We start from the raw sequence: 16,040 nt of genomic DNA, 5'->3' as shown, positions 1-16,040 counted from the left end.
GTGGCGCCGAATGTTGTAATTTGGAAACATGACTTGTATTTTCTGATGTTTTTAAGAAAATGTTTTGACTATTTGAGGTATTTGCTGATGTGTAATTCCAAAGTTCTTGTGGTGGTGTTTCCAGTTAGCGGAGTTTGACTTTCCCTTTTTTTGTAGCAAATACCAGGAGACTCAGATTTAAACTTCTTGGCTTGACAGTACCTACAAACCATTTCCATTTTTCCGATGGTAACACTTGCATGTTGCGAGTAGTCTTTATGTGGATCATAGTGGAATCCTTCCAATGCTAAATTAAAAATGTTGTGCAGTCCGTGATTGTCTGGCTCCTTATCCCATTTTGTGTACTCGGGTCTCACGCTGTTGTACTGTCTCTGAAGCTCTAGATGTAGTAGCTCTTTCCTTCATTTCCTGTAGTCGGGTTCCACGCTGTTGTACTGTCTCTGAAGCTCTAGATGTAGTAGCTCTCTCGGGCAGCATGACAAGTCTTCTATTATTGTCCTTGAGATTTTGTTGTATATGGTGTGTATACGGTGGAACATACATACACACATACATATTGTACATAAATGCATCCAATTTTATATATTTAGATGATGAAACAAGTAAAAGAGTGGATTGACACAAACTACTACTTGACCTCTGCAGACAATGTCCAAGTCAAAATCCCAATCTTCATATATTGCTTTTAATGTGTGGTGCATTTCTTTAAGGGTAACAATAATTATAATTACTTAGGGAAGGGCTGTTTGATAGCTAGAAAAAAAATCCCAAGTGGTGTAATTTATTTTTTTTTTCTGAAAGGGAACATGCACCCACGTGCATTTGGCCCTTTTATTATCGGCTCTGAAATCACTATTTTGATGGCTGGTGAGCATTTTGTAGGATATGCATTTATGCAAGAATTGTGCAGAGGCTCTAAATTGCAGACTTTTTTAAATTCAACAAAGCTTATAATGGTATATTCACCAGACTAAATGTAAGCAAAAAGACCTTTAACATACAGTTTAATGTTACAGTAATAGTAACATGTAGTGGGAAATTTTGGGATTACTCTTTTGTCCTGGCTGCAGCCTTGTCCTGTACACCCATAAGTTTGGATATTTTATTTAGACATGCATTAGGAGACTGAAGTGGAAACTAAAGACATGACAGCCATCTCCACTATCCTGAACCCATCTCATATGGGTTTTTATTTTTTGTCACTTTAAATGATATGTAGCGGTTACCACCAAATAAAGAAAGCGGAATACTATATTTTTTAAGAAATACAATGCAGTATGCTACACTGTGAACAATTCAAGAAAATGTACTTAATTCAAGTTATATTTCACTCAAAAAATTACTGTGCATATGTTGTTAAAGCCTGCAATACTTTCACCATGTTTTCCATGTTTTCCATTAATCTGATTAACGGATAGAGAAGATTCGCATTTAGGCTGACACCGGCCATAGAATCCCATCCATCCCCATCTTTAGCAGCTATTTCTGCAGTATAGTTGGCAGTGTCTGTACAATGACTGGACACAAAAAAATCTCTGCAGATTTTGGTATATTTCTTTTCCTCAGCAGATAAATGATGTCTGCAGAAAAAGCAGCATGCATAACACCTTACACATCTCCTTCACCTCTGCTGTCTGCAGACAGGGACAAGACTTCTTTTACATATACTACAATACAGCATTACTGGGGGGCACAAAATAAAAAGCCCTAACAGTTACCATTCACAATCAGATTCTAACATTATATTACTTTGTCACCAGATTTACCATTTGGCCCGTTTAATATTTGGAACAAAAAATGGCACAGTTAGCCAGTCCCCAGTAAATAGCAAATTTCCGCTAGGCACCCAGGAGCAGGAATTCTGCAATGCAGATAACACATTTGCATATTTTGCCCTCACAGTGGTGGAGGGTATGCAATTCTATGGCCAGAAGAGGGGTACATCAAAATCCAAATTTTGTTACTAAAGATCCACTCTTTGAGAAGCACCGTTTGATATTTGCTCTCAACCTGAAGTTGGCAGTGTGTGCAACTGTTTAAAATGGTAATTGTCAGACACAAATACAATATTGAGAATATAATTTATTAAAATAAATTTGGGAAAGTTTGTCAGACAAAGTTATTTGCTTATATTTACAGATCAGGTCGTGTATTTCAGTATTATGCTGAATTCCATATAAACTATAAAATGCATTATCCATAGTACTTCTTATATTTGGAAGCTCAGAAATGTATACATAAGTGCTAACTGGTGACCATCAGCCAAGAGGCAGATATTTTGGAATGCCTTGTCTTCTAGATGTAGGTTTATTGCTTTTGTAGCTACACATTTAAAAGCATATATCATAAACTGTACATTACCCTCTAAACGTGTCCAGTGAAAGTAGACGTTTTGATTTGGGAACATCAGCAATTTGTTCCTGGCTTGGAGCCGAGTCCTGCATTAAAATAAAAGAAGGCATTACCTTTAAAAACAAAATAGTGATACTCTGTGTCCCTACACAGTGATATCCAGTCTTATTATATATCCCCCCACTTAACTTTGTTAACCTTTAAAGAGAGTAATCAGAGGTTAGGATCCACAGAGTGATTCTTTTACTGCATATCTAAAATATATACACACCTTATTTATATTTTTATCAATCAGTGGTTTTTTGAACAGTAATGTGTAGTAACTGCAGATTTATCACAGGGAACAAGTATGTTCAGAGGGATTTTTTTTGGTGGTATTTATGTGGTGAAAGTTCCCCTTTATAGGCCCACTTACCTGGGCAAAGAATGTTATGGGGGAGGTTTAAATACCAAGGATGAACCTTTAATTTTACGTAATATTAAATGACAATGACATATTTACAATACATCCATCCCACAACAAACTTTCATTAACCCGTGATGGTTTGCACATCATTTTCAGTTGAAGAAATAAGAATTACATTTAAATAAACAGCAAAAGGTTCTGTTTTAGGTTCTCAAATTAGTTTCTCATTACCCCTGTTATACAAAGTACACTGTATAAGTAGCTGAAGCTGAATACACAAATAATTGAACCAGGGCACTATCGTATCCCTTATCCAAAAGGGGCATCGGATGTTTTTTAAGTAGGAGGTGGGGTGCCTGAAATGACTTGATTGCATGATGTCTTTTAGGTTCCCCATATTACCATTCTTGCTACCATTTACCTAATATATTAAAAACCTTGTAAGTCATTTTGACATAAACAAACATTTGATAGGCCTACAGAAAGTTGGAGAAAATTCAGCATTCCATGCAAGGCCCACATGACATGCTCTCCTGCTCCCTCAACACAGCACTTTGTTTGATGGCCACACAACCTGGATGCACTTGTAATGTTTGAGAATGAGTCATTATCACTGTGCAAGTTCCAGCCTAATGCACAGTCAAAGCTTAGAGAAAGCTGTTATTATAAAATGTTTCAAAGTTAAAATGCTTATGATGAATACAGAATTTTCCAATGATTTACTTATCATAAGATTACATAACTATTTGATTGCACTTTGTAAACTAATAAAATATAGTCTGCCCTTCTTGAATTAGGGGTATATTTCCTAACAATGACCTTGCCCATAATCCCAGTCTTGTGTAAAGCCCCATACAGATGTCAGACTGGGGACAAAACTTTTGTGACAGGTGAAGGAACAAGCGGTGTACATGCACCATTGTTATATGAAGAGGGGATGGGGTAGGATGAGCAAGCAGTACCTTGCTGTAATTTCTTCTAAAAGAAAACTCGGTAATTGGCTATTCATTATTTGTTGATCAATCCATTATAGAGGTTTCATGAACATAGCTGAGGGACCGCTATACACATCTCATTTTAGCCTGGAGAAAAGCACAACTTCATTTCCAGCAATAAAGCTACATGCACACGTCAGATGATTAACCTATAGCTTTGTAGTGAGCATGGCAGTCTTTTGGAAAGTACAAGAATTTGATACTGAACCAGAGATAAGAGAACTACCCCCAAATGAAAGTACAAAAATGGCTCACTGTAATTGAATCACCTATTTTTGGATTATCTGCCCATCATTACTTTTCTAAGACAACTGTCTATAAATGTTTCCAGGATGGCAAATGAAGCCAAGCATTCATTAGATGAAGATTTTTTTTTTCGCCCTGAAACACTGCTGGGCCTCAGCTGAGATTGAATTACTATGTAAACAGAGCAGGAAGGATGCTCTGTCTAATTCCCTGTGATGAATTCTACATGTCATTCCCAGATGCCTGATAGCTGGAGCTAAACTGACATACAGAGCCTCATCTGCTAAGAGACATATAGCAATGAGCAAAACTCCCTTCTATTTAGCTGTGATTACATTGGCAGCATGCATTTGCAGAGACACCAAATGCTTGAGATTTTCTAATACTAGTGATCAATCTAATGGAAGTATTTTATTAAGCAGTGCAAAGGACAACTGTCAGCAGCAATGTACTTTATGTTGGGTGCTAAGCTGTTAAGGGACCCTATAAAATAGTTTTTAAGAGCAGACCTACAAGCCTACCTGAACCCCACATTTGCCATTGCCATCCCGTATTTACTATTGTCACAACTGGCACATTATAAAAGTTGCAAGAAATTATTACATTAGAAAAAAACGAACTTGCATAGTGATGGTGGCCCTTTGGTCAACTTTGGCCAAATATTAAGATGGAGTGAAAAAGGATAGAACTCTCTGTCTAGGTTCAGATTGTGGCCTTTAGGGTAAGCACTTATTTACTGTCCTACAGACAAGGACATCCCCAATGGGGACACAAACATTAGAGTTATAATGGGCACCATATTTATTTTCTAGTGATATTGGATTATTGATGACGAGTTTGAAATCCAAATGAACACATAGCATAGCATGCCAGTTTATAAGGACTTATATTGTGAAAATCTATACCTAATAACTATTCATATGCAATTAAGCATTAGCTTCAGAAAAGCAATATGATGTTTATTGGATTTATAGAGAAATCTGGAAAAAGTCTGATGGCATCTTGGTGCCCGAGCAGGAGCGGGATGGTGTGCAATGGTGTAACCTAGCAAAACTAGCCATGTTAACAAGGATTGTTCTGCTTTGGAGGATGAGCCTGATTATGCCAGTCTTTAACAATTTGGTAAAATAGGTTTAACATTTTAGGTTGTGTAGTGTAGATGTACCTGGCAAGCTCAACACCTGGGTAGGTAATGTATCCTTCACCTATCTTGACTATGTTTAACTTCAGTTGACTTCACTATGTTTAAAAGGCCTTGCACACATAGAATTCAGTTTGTGCACAACAAGCCTTTTTCTTTTCTAAATTAGAAGAGGAAGCACCCATTATCTGTAATTTAGGGATGATAAATACTAATCCAATGGCTTATTTGGGGTGGGGAATAAGCTATTTTACTAACCTTTCCAGTACAATGAGCTGCATGTGCTCTACGATCAGGGATGTATGTTCTGTGTCATTGAGACCCACCACATGCATTACAATTATATGGGGGCCTTGCAAAGCCAAAGGTGGCTCTAGAACAGCATCACTATAGTGGCAGTAACCTTACCTGTGCTGATCCCAAAGGCAGAGTGAATCCCTGCACAGTGTTCAAGCAACAGTCCTTCTGAATGTTAAGCATCATACGTATCATATACATATACCTGTCTGACTCTCCAGTGTGCTGCCAGTGCAGAATATTTTAACCCTGGTTGCAGCCAGTGGTGTTGCGGTGCGGGCACGGGTGGGTGGCACGTGCCCTCACTTTTTTTTGGAAATGAACACGCGTGCACACTCTTATTTTGCTTACCATAATAAATCAGTTTAACCTAAAACTAGCATTTTCTCAAAAGGAAAATGAGTGGTTTAGATCAGTAGTCACCAACCAGTGGTCTGTGAAAAAAATTTGGTGGTCCACAAAAAAATTTGAACATTATTTGCAATTTTTTTATTTTTGTTAATAATAAAACAAAAATAATTTTCTAATGGATTCTTATATTCTGAATGACAATTTTCACCTTTATATTGCACTAAATTCATGAACTGTACAGGAGACGGAAAAACAAGGGAGGCGCAGCGTGACGTCAGTGTAGTCTTAAGTTGTATGAGTACGGTGTACCAACACTTCAGTATTGTTTTGATCATTACAACAGTCACCCTGCACCGAGAATACCAATTATCATTCAATTGTTTTATTTTATTTGTTTATTTCTCAGATGTTCTTTTAGGTAAGTAAGGTTATGTTTAATAGCATCAAATAGTTTAACTTTGATAACTATCATTTCTTGTTTGCTCTTAGATTTGAATTAAATAAATCAGTAATGAGTGAGAAAAATCAAACTAATATTTTGCATTTCTTTAGGAATACCAAAGATAATGCAACTAATGATAAAAGTAACAATAGTAATACTTCACTTAACCGTGAGCTGATCAATGAATCAGAGCCTCCACAGTCAGACACCATTAGGAAGATCATTATTTTACAAATGTATTTATTTTTTAAAAATTCATATTAATGGTCCGCGGGATTTAAAATTATGAATTTAGTGGTCTGTGAGGTCTGAAAGGTTGGCGATTGCTGATTTAGATGGTTCAGTAAGAAAAGAAAGCATAATCCTAATAATTTCCAAAATATTTCCCTTTTTATTGTAATATTACAACATAATACAATATATATCAAATATTCAAATATTGAATATAATAAAATAACATTTGTAGCATTTAACCTTATCCTTGTGTAAATAATCGAGACCCCACCATGCTGCATAAGATTTGAAGTTTCAGAACAGGGCTAAAAACATTGGGGGTGGGGGTCTCACCTACAGAGTTTATAATAAGAGACCAGCAGATGCTTTACATTAGGAATATCTCATGTTTTTCTGTGAGTAACTAATGCATGCAAAAATAATGTACATCACCTTCTATATTTATATTATTTATCCTATATTTTTCAGCAAATGTGTATTTAGTTAACCCCCAATGTATTATTTTTGTCCTGGCCTGATAAACAAAAATTGAAATGCAAGTAGTTGCCTGTGTATTCCTGCAGGGAGTGAAGGGCGCTCTACAGGAAATTGACTGTTATCTCCCAAACATAACAGGATTAAGGGCTTTTGTGAGTAATGGGCCTTCACTGACCCAAAGGACTTCAAAGATCTTATAGATGAGAGAGGTGGTCTGATTGGATGATATAAGCAGACAGAGCAATAGAGCCGAGATTGATAAGAACTGATGCAGAAACCAAATGCCATTTACTAATTCCAAAAAATCAGCACCTGCTGTATTAATTCCTCCTGGGGCCAGCAGCGTCCTTCCCTATTAGGCGTAAGCACATCTTCAGCTAATCACTGGCATGTTTGTTTTTTTCTTCATGGTATGATTAGTATAAACTGTAAGCTGACGGCCTGTCAAATGTGTCAAATTATTATTTTTTATTTTTAAACTGTATATAGTACCAACATATTATGCAGGACTGTGTATATTTAAAGGGTGAGCAATTGACAAATACCATACAAACTCAGCATTGATGTTGGTGGCTGCAGTAATAACCGATAGCTTTAGTGTCAGTCACTTCAACAATAACCCTAACACTGGTTGCAGTGGCCACAGTAAAAAACCCAAGAATTTGGATCAGAGGCCATATCTTTAACCCCCATGAAATGCAGTGGCCACAACAATAACCCCAGCATTGGTGTCAGTGGCTAAAATAAAAAGCGCTGTACACACACCAGATTCTTGTCCGATATCAGCCCCGAGGCAATTATCAGCCAAGATTCATCTGACGTGTCTACGTAGCCTTTCTTTGGCTGGTAGCAATTTCCATTGACATCCAGGCAGCCCTTTTAATTTTAATGAATACTGCCCAGCTGGGGGGCAAATAAGGGCTTATTGTGGGGGTTCCACAACTTCTCATAAGTGTAAGTGTGTTTTGGTTTTTTTTTGCAGGAAAAGCATTTTACAAAAATTGTTTGCACATTCTTAGTTTTCAATTTTTGGTTGTAATGCAGTCCAAAGCTTGAGGCTTGCTTGAAACTGGCAAGAACATGGATATGACAGACTTTTTTCCTTAAAAGTCCACAGGTTCTAGGTTTAAGACAGCAAATTTTCCATTATTAAGTGCGTCTCTCTGTGACTTGGACTGGGAGACAAAATTGTCCTCAAAACGGAGCATGTAGGCCCCTTAACCCCCCTAGCGTTCTAATTCTGTCAGTTTTTTGATGCAAAAAGTGATCCTATTTTTAAATAAAAATTTTTGTTTATATTGTGGGCCTGTATTTCTTAGGATTAACTCCCGGGTATGATAATTATATTTATTTATTTATTATATTATAATCATAAATTATAATATAATACATAATTATAAATAATAATTAAAAAATAATGAAATAATAGACAACAATGTAATCTTAAAATTTGTATTAAAAGAGGAATAGACTGCAGAGATGGAGACATAATCCTGCCCCTGTACAAAGCATTGGTCAGACCACATCTGGATTATGCAGTCCAGTTTTGGGCACCAGTTAACAAAAAGGACACTGTTGAATTGGAGAGAGTGCAGAGAAGGGCAAATAAATTAATAAAAGGAATGGAGGAGCTCAGCTATGAGGAGAGATTAGCTGAACTGAATCTGTTCTCGGTTGAGAAGAGACGTTTAAGGGGGGATATGATCACCCTGAATAAATATATAAACGGTCCATATGGAGAACTCTCTTCCCCATTATTCACTTTGAGATAATTACAAAGAACAAAAGGGGACTCTCTGCGTCTGGAGGAAAAGAAGTTTAAGCCCTGGATAAGGAAGGGATTCTTCACTGTAAGGTCTGTGAAAATGTGAAATTGTCTACCTCAGGAAGTAGTTTCAGCAACTACTTTTCAGCATTAGGTGCAACATTAGGAACAAATTGATAACTGAATAATAGACCTCTCTTGACCTTAGAAATAGGCTCATAAATTTTGAGTTCCTATTTGAACCAGTGATGATTAAAATGAAGGCACACACATGTAAAAGAGGCACACTTAAGGGAAACCAAATCTGCTCATTTTTAGGATTACCAAACACAATTACTCCTCTGGTGTATTTGAATGGCACATTAGTCTATGACACATTGAATGTCAAGGAAGCCCTCCTATGGCCTTCATGCACCTGCAGTAAACCAGGGAAAGGTAGATAGTAGATTAGTCCAAGCTTGGCACTTGCCGGTATCATAGAATATATTGACATTAGGTATTTAAAAAAAATAATTTTGTATACGTAGGCATATCTAATTTAATTTTGCTTAATTTTCATGTTTCGTTAGGTTTCTATGAGGTTATTATTGAGGTCATTATTTCAAAAAACTAGAACCAATCTAGCAAAAACAATACCATATTTAGGATTTGTGCATCAAACATAACCTAAAATGACTTTATTCTGTTTGGCAAGAAAATGTTTGTTGACCAGTGTTATATATGACCAAGCTTTGTCACTGTTTTTGTACATTAATTGTATTGTTCACTGATCATGACATGCAGATTTCTTTTACATTTTGAGAATTCATTTAGATTGATACCAATATTTAATAATGAAGGAACATACCTGGTATTTGATGATGGTTTATCAGCACAATGAGTTTTGGTTTCCATCAAGCACCCTATCTGAATAAGGGAATTGTAATCTTTTAATTGTATTTCATCACTGGTGAAATTAGCCTGGCACAAGGGGTGCCACTTTTAGATTTGCAAGAGTACATGGGGACAAGCTGTAGCACCCCCTGATCATGAATAGGGGCTAATGTAACCTTTACATTCTTTCTGCATCCAGAGGCTCGCAGTGACCTGCTCACAAAAATGTGACTATTTATCTGTATGGATTAAGTGGTTGAGGACATACTCCAGCATCTAGAGGGTGTAACATCCCAGCAGCAAACTCAATTCCTGCCATCCATGATGAATGGCAGAAGCTTGCTGGCTAGCAGCTTGATTTCATTTTATCATTATTACGCTATTTGGACCAGCTGGGCCACATCTTCCTACCCACGCTACCAGGCTTTGAGTATTGAGGTTTCATTTGTCTTAGAAATCGAGAAATTCTGCTTCTCGCAGAAGACTATAAGTCCTAGGGTACATAATTACTTTTGTTTGAAATCTAAAACTAAGATACTATAAAAGTCCAATTCACATCCGATACATTTTGATTAAAAAAAGCTAACCATGTACTGAACAATCATGTTAACAAATAATCTAATATTTAGGCTTTTTTAGGACAATAGCGCAATGCTGTCTGGAAAAATAAGTGTGCATTGTTAAACTTTTATTGAAGTTTATGTTTCTGAAATGGTTTCAGATCTGGTCAGTGTTGGATCCCAGGATCCGATTGCTGTAGGTTCTTTGAAAAGACCTGCCTCAAAGAGTTTGGCAAACTTCAGAGAACCTTAGAAGTACCAATAATTGAAATATGTTGCAAAGATAAACAGCTTCCCATTTAGTGTTTTGTTAGGGGTACTTCTGTAGGGTTGTTAATGCACAACAGCAGTGTTGCCATGGGCTGGTGATTGTTAGAAGTACCACCCTAATTTCTGAGCACATTAGGCTGCGTACATATGTGCAATAATTATCGTTGGAAACGAACAATCCACGAAAGATCTTCGATATTCGTTAACAAAAAAAGTGCACAATGACTGGTCAACGACGCCGACGAACAAGGAATCTGGTTGGAAACGAACGACCATTCCAGTGGATCTGATTTGTGTGAAGATCATTCATCTAAAGTGTGAACAGTCGTTCAGTGATTGTGAATTGTACTGTGATACACTTTCTCCTGTAAATGTCACTTCCTGCATCATTTGAACGATTGTTTCAACGAACGTTCCTAGTGTGTACAGCATGTACAGAATTGTGCAGGGTAAAATCCTTCAAAATAATTGGGAATAATTGTGGATCGTTCGTTTTTAAACGATAATTATTGCACATGTGTACCTAGCCTTAGCTATTGGAGCAACAGTGTTCCTATTGACTAGTGTTTGGTGGGATGCCTGGGAGTTGGATGTCACCAAATCAACCACTCTGTAAGCATCAATAGTAGTGTACAAAATATAGAGAATTGTAAATATCAAGGTGCAGACCCTTAGACATTGCAAGAACTCAAGTATTGACCTTCTAACCTAGATGAGATGTGCTTATATAGGAATATGAATATTTTGTATTGGAATATTATACATTTTTAATATACTGTTTTAAACTTGATATATTTAATGAAGCTCAATTGGCTATAGGAAAAACCTAGTCTAAAAAGGGTGGTGGAATTTGGCTCACCGAAGTATATTTGGAGAATATACCACATAAGGACAATTAGTATAAAGTTGCTCATGTAAAATACAACAGATACGGGTGATTCTATTTATTACTATAAAAGTTACAATATTTTATTTTGAATAGTAAAAAGTTGATTCTAGATGATCCAGGTACCTTATACCCACAGGTAGGGTTGTTATCCACAACAGGCTTAATTTTCAATACTCGTATTCCATTAATGTATGAGGCCTTAAAACTCAGTCTCTATTTACCCTAATTACCATTGCCATAGGGAAAGAAGCTGAAAAAAAGGCTTCATAAACATTTTTGACTTACATTACTGAATGCAGAAGATGCTCGCCTGTTATAGTCTTCAAAAAAACTCTGTGTGCATCCCAATCTGTAAAGGAGAGATTCAATAACCATTAAAGTTGAACAGGAAGCTGAATAAAATCCTTGAATGTTTGCAACTTTGACCTCAAACAGCCTATTAGGGGGATCTACTCTATATATTTTTTGCAGTCTTTAGGGTTATATGCAGTGAACAACACATCTAACACACAAAATGGCCTAATAGTGTACCACAACACACATTTTGACACTTTGGGCCTGATTTATTAAAGCTCTCCAAGGCTGGAGAGGATACACTTTCATCAGTAAAGCTGGGTGATCCAGCAAACCTGGAATGGATTGCTAGAAAGTAATTTACTGTTTGCTAGAAAATGTTTTCAATCTTGGACCAGATCCATTCCAGGTTTACTGGATCACCCAGCTTTACTGATAAAAGTTTATCCTCTCCAGCCTTGGAGAGCGTTTTTAAGCCAGGCTCACTAAAACATATAGCATGGGCTATATGGGGTCATGGTCTAGACCAGAGGTCAGCAAACTTTTTTGGCTACTAGGCCATTTTAGGAGGTCAAAAAGTCACACTAGGCCGGACAGAAAGGAAATCCCTCTCTTCCGCAAGGCATACGGAGGAGAGGGAATGCCCCTGAAAGGAAATCCCTCTCCTTCGCAATGCATAGGGAGGAGAGAGAATGTCCCCTTACCCCCGCATGCCACTCCAGAGCCATGGGTTGCCGACCCCTGCTAGCCGGGATTAGGCCAGATCAACCAGGAGGACATTAGGCCGGAACAGACTACTGGCTAGGCCGTATCTGGCCTAAAGGCCGGAGTCTGCCAACCCCTGGTCTAGACCAAACATGCGGTCTTCCATAAAAAGGTCTGTTTAAAATAGTTTTACCAAAAGCTGTCAAATTTGAATTTTAGACATACCTGAAAATGTATCCTATTAAATAGTATAATCCAGTGATGGACAGTAAAACACCAAAGGCCACTAGCAATGCTAGAGAGAACAAAATACAAAATTAGGAAAAAGAAACTTAATGAGCAAAAGTATTTTTTCAAGGTTTGTATAGAGAATAGATGGATATGTCTAAGTTTTTATTAAAAAATAAAATAAAAAAACATCCTAGGACAGAAACTTTGCACCTGGGAAAATCACTAAGTGAAAAACAATTTAGGAAAAAAAGCCTGAAAAAAACATCACAGCCACTTTATTTCAGGGCTGTTAAAAGTCAATATAGAACATATAATAAGATTGTGTATGAAGGCATCTATGACTTCACAGATGAAAATGAATAAAAGTTTAAAAACCATTCAGTGATTTATATAGAGTTTCCTCATTAATTCCTGGACCCCTCTAATTATACTGTATAATGTAATTACATTATGGAATCATAATCTGTAAATTTTAATTTTATACATGATCCTGTTTATAGATGAAGCAAAACAAAATAGACAATTAATGTTTAAGTAATAAAAACCTAACAGGACAGTAGTACAAAGACATGATGATGGGAACCATTTGTGTACAAAGTCTTGAAAAATATGCATTTTTTATGCTCCATGATCAAACCATGGACTTATTATAACATCCATTACATGTATTTGACAACATATTGATTGTTTTCAACAGGAGAGAAGCCAAGCTTAAAATGTGTTATTTTTGCATTGTAAAGAACAATGTCAATTAACATCCCATAACAAGATTAAACTGCTTGTAGATGTTTAATTAAAAATCAATGATGCCAAGATAAGCTTGTCTCTTTAGAGCTAGATTTGTTTTCAGGCTTTGGTCTGTCGATAACTGGCCCCCAGGATCTACTTCAAAATTACATAAACATCTGAAAGGTCAACAACAGGAACATTTGCAACAGTTCAGACTAAAGTTACGTACACACTTCCAATGGTTCTTGCCCGATAATTGGCTCAGGACCAATGTCAGATGAGAATCTGAAGTGTGTACAGCGTGCCTCGTTCATCGCCCGAACGACCGTCCTGGCGGATCCACGGACGATGAGCGACTAACAATCGTAATGCAAGTGAAGGGGGAGAGCGCTCAGCGGGGTGCTGCTCTGTTGCTCTCCCCCTCCCCTCTCCATAGAGCAAAACGGTGCTGTATGTACAGAGCTCCTTCATGCATCGTGCAGTGCTTAGTCGTTGGAAAGGATTGTGGAAGATCCTTTCCAACGACTATAATTGCAAGTGTGTATGCGGCTTTATTCAGTAACCGAACAGTTGTAACTTTGTTACTTGCAACTTTTTGAATCGGTAATTTTACTGATTTTTTTTAATATTGTACATTTTGAAGCACAATCTACACAGATTAAAAAGGAAAATCAAGTAAAAAGCTGGATATCTTCTTGTTGGGACAAAGCTCCGACATTTTTCTTTTGCCACTGGGAAATACCAAGCATTATTTCCCAGATAGGTAGCAGTTTTGTGCTCTGTCTGTGTGTATGTAGGATATACCTGGTTTAACAGAACTCAACTCTGTTGACAATCCAGCTGATAAAAAGGGTCTCTTTTCATTCTGTTAATACATCTGATCATCAAGTCAACTGTAATATTGCAATGCTCCTATAAACTTTTGTGTGTAGGTGTGTTAAAATGAGAAAGTTCTCTAAATAGTTTTTGGCAATGCATGTGAAAAGATATGCAAGGTACAGCACCAGAACTGTAAACTTCTGGTATATCAATTATTTTTATTATTACACAGTATTTATTTAGCTAAGACATATTATGCAGTGCTTTACAAAGTCCATTGTCATATCACTAACTGTCCCTCAAAGGGGCACACAATCTAATGTCACAGTCATATATATTACTAATGTGGTCTAGGGACAATTGTTTTGAGAAAGACAAGTAACATAACTGCATGTTTTTGGAATGTGGGTGGAAACCCAGGCAGACAAGAGAAAATACAACTTCCTTGCAGTCTGGCCAAGATTCAAACCTGTGACCTAGTGCTGTACAAGAAAGAGTGCTAACCACTGAGCCAACTGTGCTACCCATATCAATCTGTCTAGTATAAAACTGTGTGTGTTTGTACTGTATGTGTGTATATGTATCATATCACCTATCACCAGATTCGTACCAATCCACAGCCCTACTGTAAACTATGCCTCTTCCACCCTTGTAGGTGCACATATATGTGTTAAATAAACAGGGTTAAGCTTTGTGATTTAAGTTTCTGCATGTAACAGACACAGAGCCAGCAATTCAGATTCCACAATTCTGTCTTTAAAAACTAGCTGCTGCTCCAATCTAAGTTAGTAGAGTTTAAAACAGGATGCTTAGAGAATAATGCTACAAAGATCAACACACAAATAGGAAAATGCAATCTATTCCAGATATACAATGGGGCTGGGTAATTTTAAAAAAGATTTAAACAGGGGGTCTATCAGGGGGTTTATTTGACATGTTTTGTTATTTGACAAGTAGAGCACATTGATATAAAACAATAGCACAGTTTTGTCTGAAAAGCCTTCAATGGTTGTGTTGCTTGAAACTGTTTTATGAGTTGGTCTGCACCAATGATACATTAAACATCGCTAAGCAGTCTATTTATAAAGCAATGGATCTGATTCTCCACCATGGCATGTTTCAGTGGATGTCAATTACAGTTATCAAAACACGTTTCAGTGAATATCTAAATCACTGCTTTATAAGTAGACACAAAACGTTCTTAAATGTTGCGTGTCAACACGTTTTAGTTTGTTGTTTCACATTTATTTGTAAAGATGTTTCTTTGAGCAGTTAACTAGTAATTTTGTTTTCCATAAGTTAAAGTACTATTACTTTGATGAAATTTTACTAGTGGAATATTTAAGTATTTTTTCCACCTTTTGGCAGTAAGGAAACATATGTTTTAGGCAAACACCTAATATGATAATAAAAGTTTAGTTTGTACATCTGTTTATAGGCACATGGCTACAGTTAAGTGGTGAAAATCAGGAAAAGTCAGCCAATCAGAGATCCGTGTAATTTCCCACCACAGGTGTCCACTTATCAGCAGCTGTCTGTAGTCCAAAGTAACTGATAAAGTCTATATACACACATCATATAATAGCTGCCTGAGAGAATTGATCCTGCACAGGCAAAAATCTAACATATGTACAACAGTCCCTTTAAATAATGGACTAGACTAGAATAATCTTCTATGGATGCGAGCACAGCAGGGTGCCGTTCTCTTATCCTTCCATTTCCATAGAACAGAACAGTACTATGTGTACAGTGCTCATTCATTCATCCGTTACTAGATATCACAAAAATGGTTTCCAGCAACAATCCTGTGATGGCCATCAGATGTCTGTAAAAGGCTTATGTACTTTATAACTGTAATCCTTAGGTTAGGTGTTATGTTAGGATGTTACGTTGGTGTATAAAACACACCATACTGACACTTGTAGCCTGGTTTAGGGACATTATGTATTTTGTTTTCCTTTTTT

General features: G+C 36.9%; 1 protein-coding gene across 2 annotated transcripts in view; it reads right to left on the bottom strand.

Annotated features, from left to right (window-relative positions):
* Nucleotides 1-16,040, bottom strand: part of LOC140339683 (heparan-alpha-glucosaminide N-acetyltransferase-like) — a 143,469-nt gene that overhangs the window by 101,449 nt on the left and 25,980 nt on the right. For both annotated transcript variants that reach the window (XM_072424480.1, XM_072424481.1), the window contains exons 5-7: nucleotides 12,523-12,592; nucleotides 11,584-11,647; nucleotides 2,362-2,438 (exon numbers count right to left, since the gene is read on the bottom strand). In XM_072424480.1, the coding sequence (XP_072280581.1) occupies nucleotides 2,362-2,438; nucleotides 11,584-11,647; nucleotides 12,523-12,592 (211 nt within the window). The remainder of the gene's footprint in view (nucleotides 1-2,361; nucleotides 2,439-11,583; nucleotides 11,648-12,522; nucleotides 12,593-16,040) is intronic.

This window comes from Pyxicephalus adspersus, chromosome 10 (genome assembly GCF_032062135.1).
Source record: "Pyxicephalus adspersus chromosome 10, UCB_Pads_2.0, whole genome shotgun sequence".
Taxonomy (NCBI): Eukaryota; Metazoa; Chordata; class Amphibia; order Anura; family Pyxicephalidae; genus Pyxicephalus; species Pyxicephalus adspersus.
The sequence above is the reverse complement of the archived record's forward strand: the minus strand, read 5'-3'. Positions and strand labels throughout refer to the sequence as shown.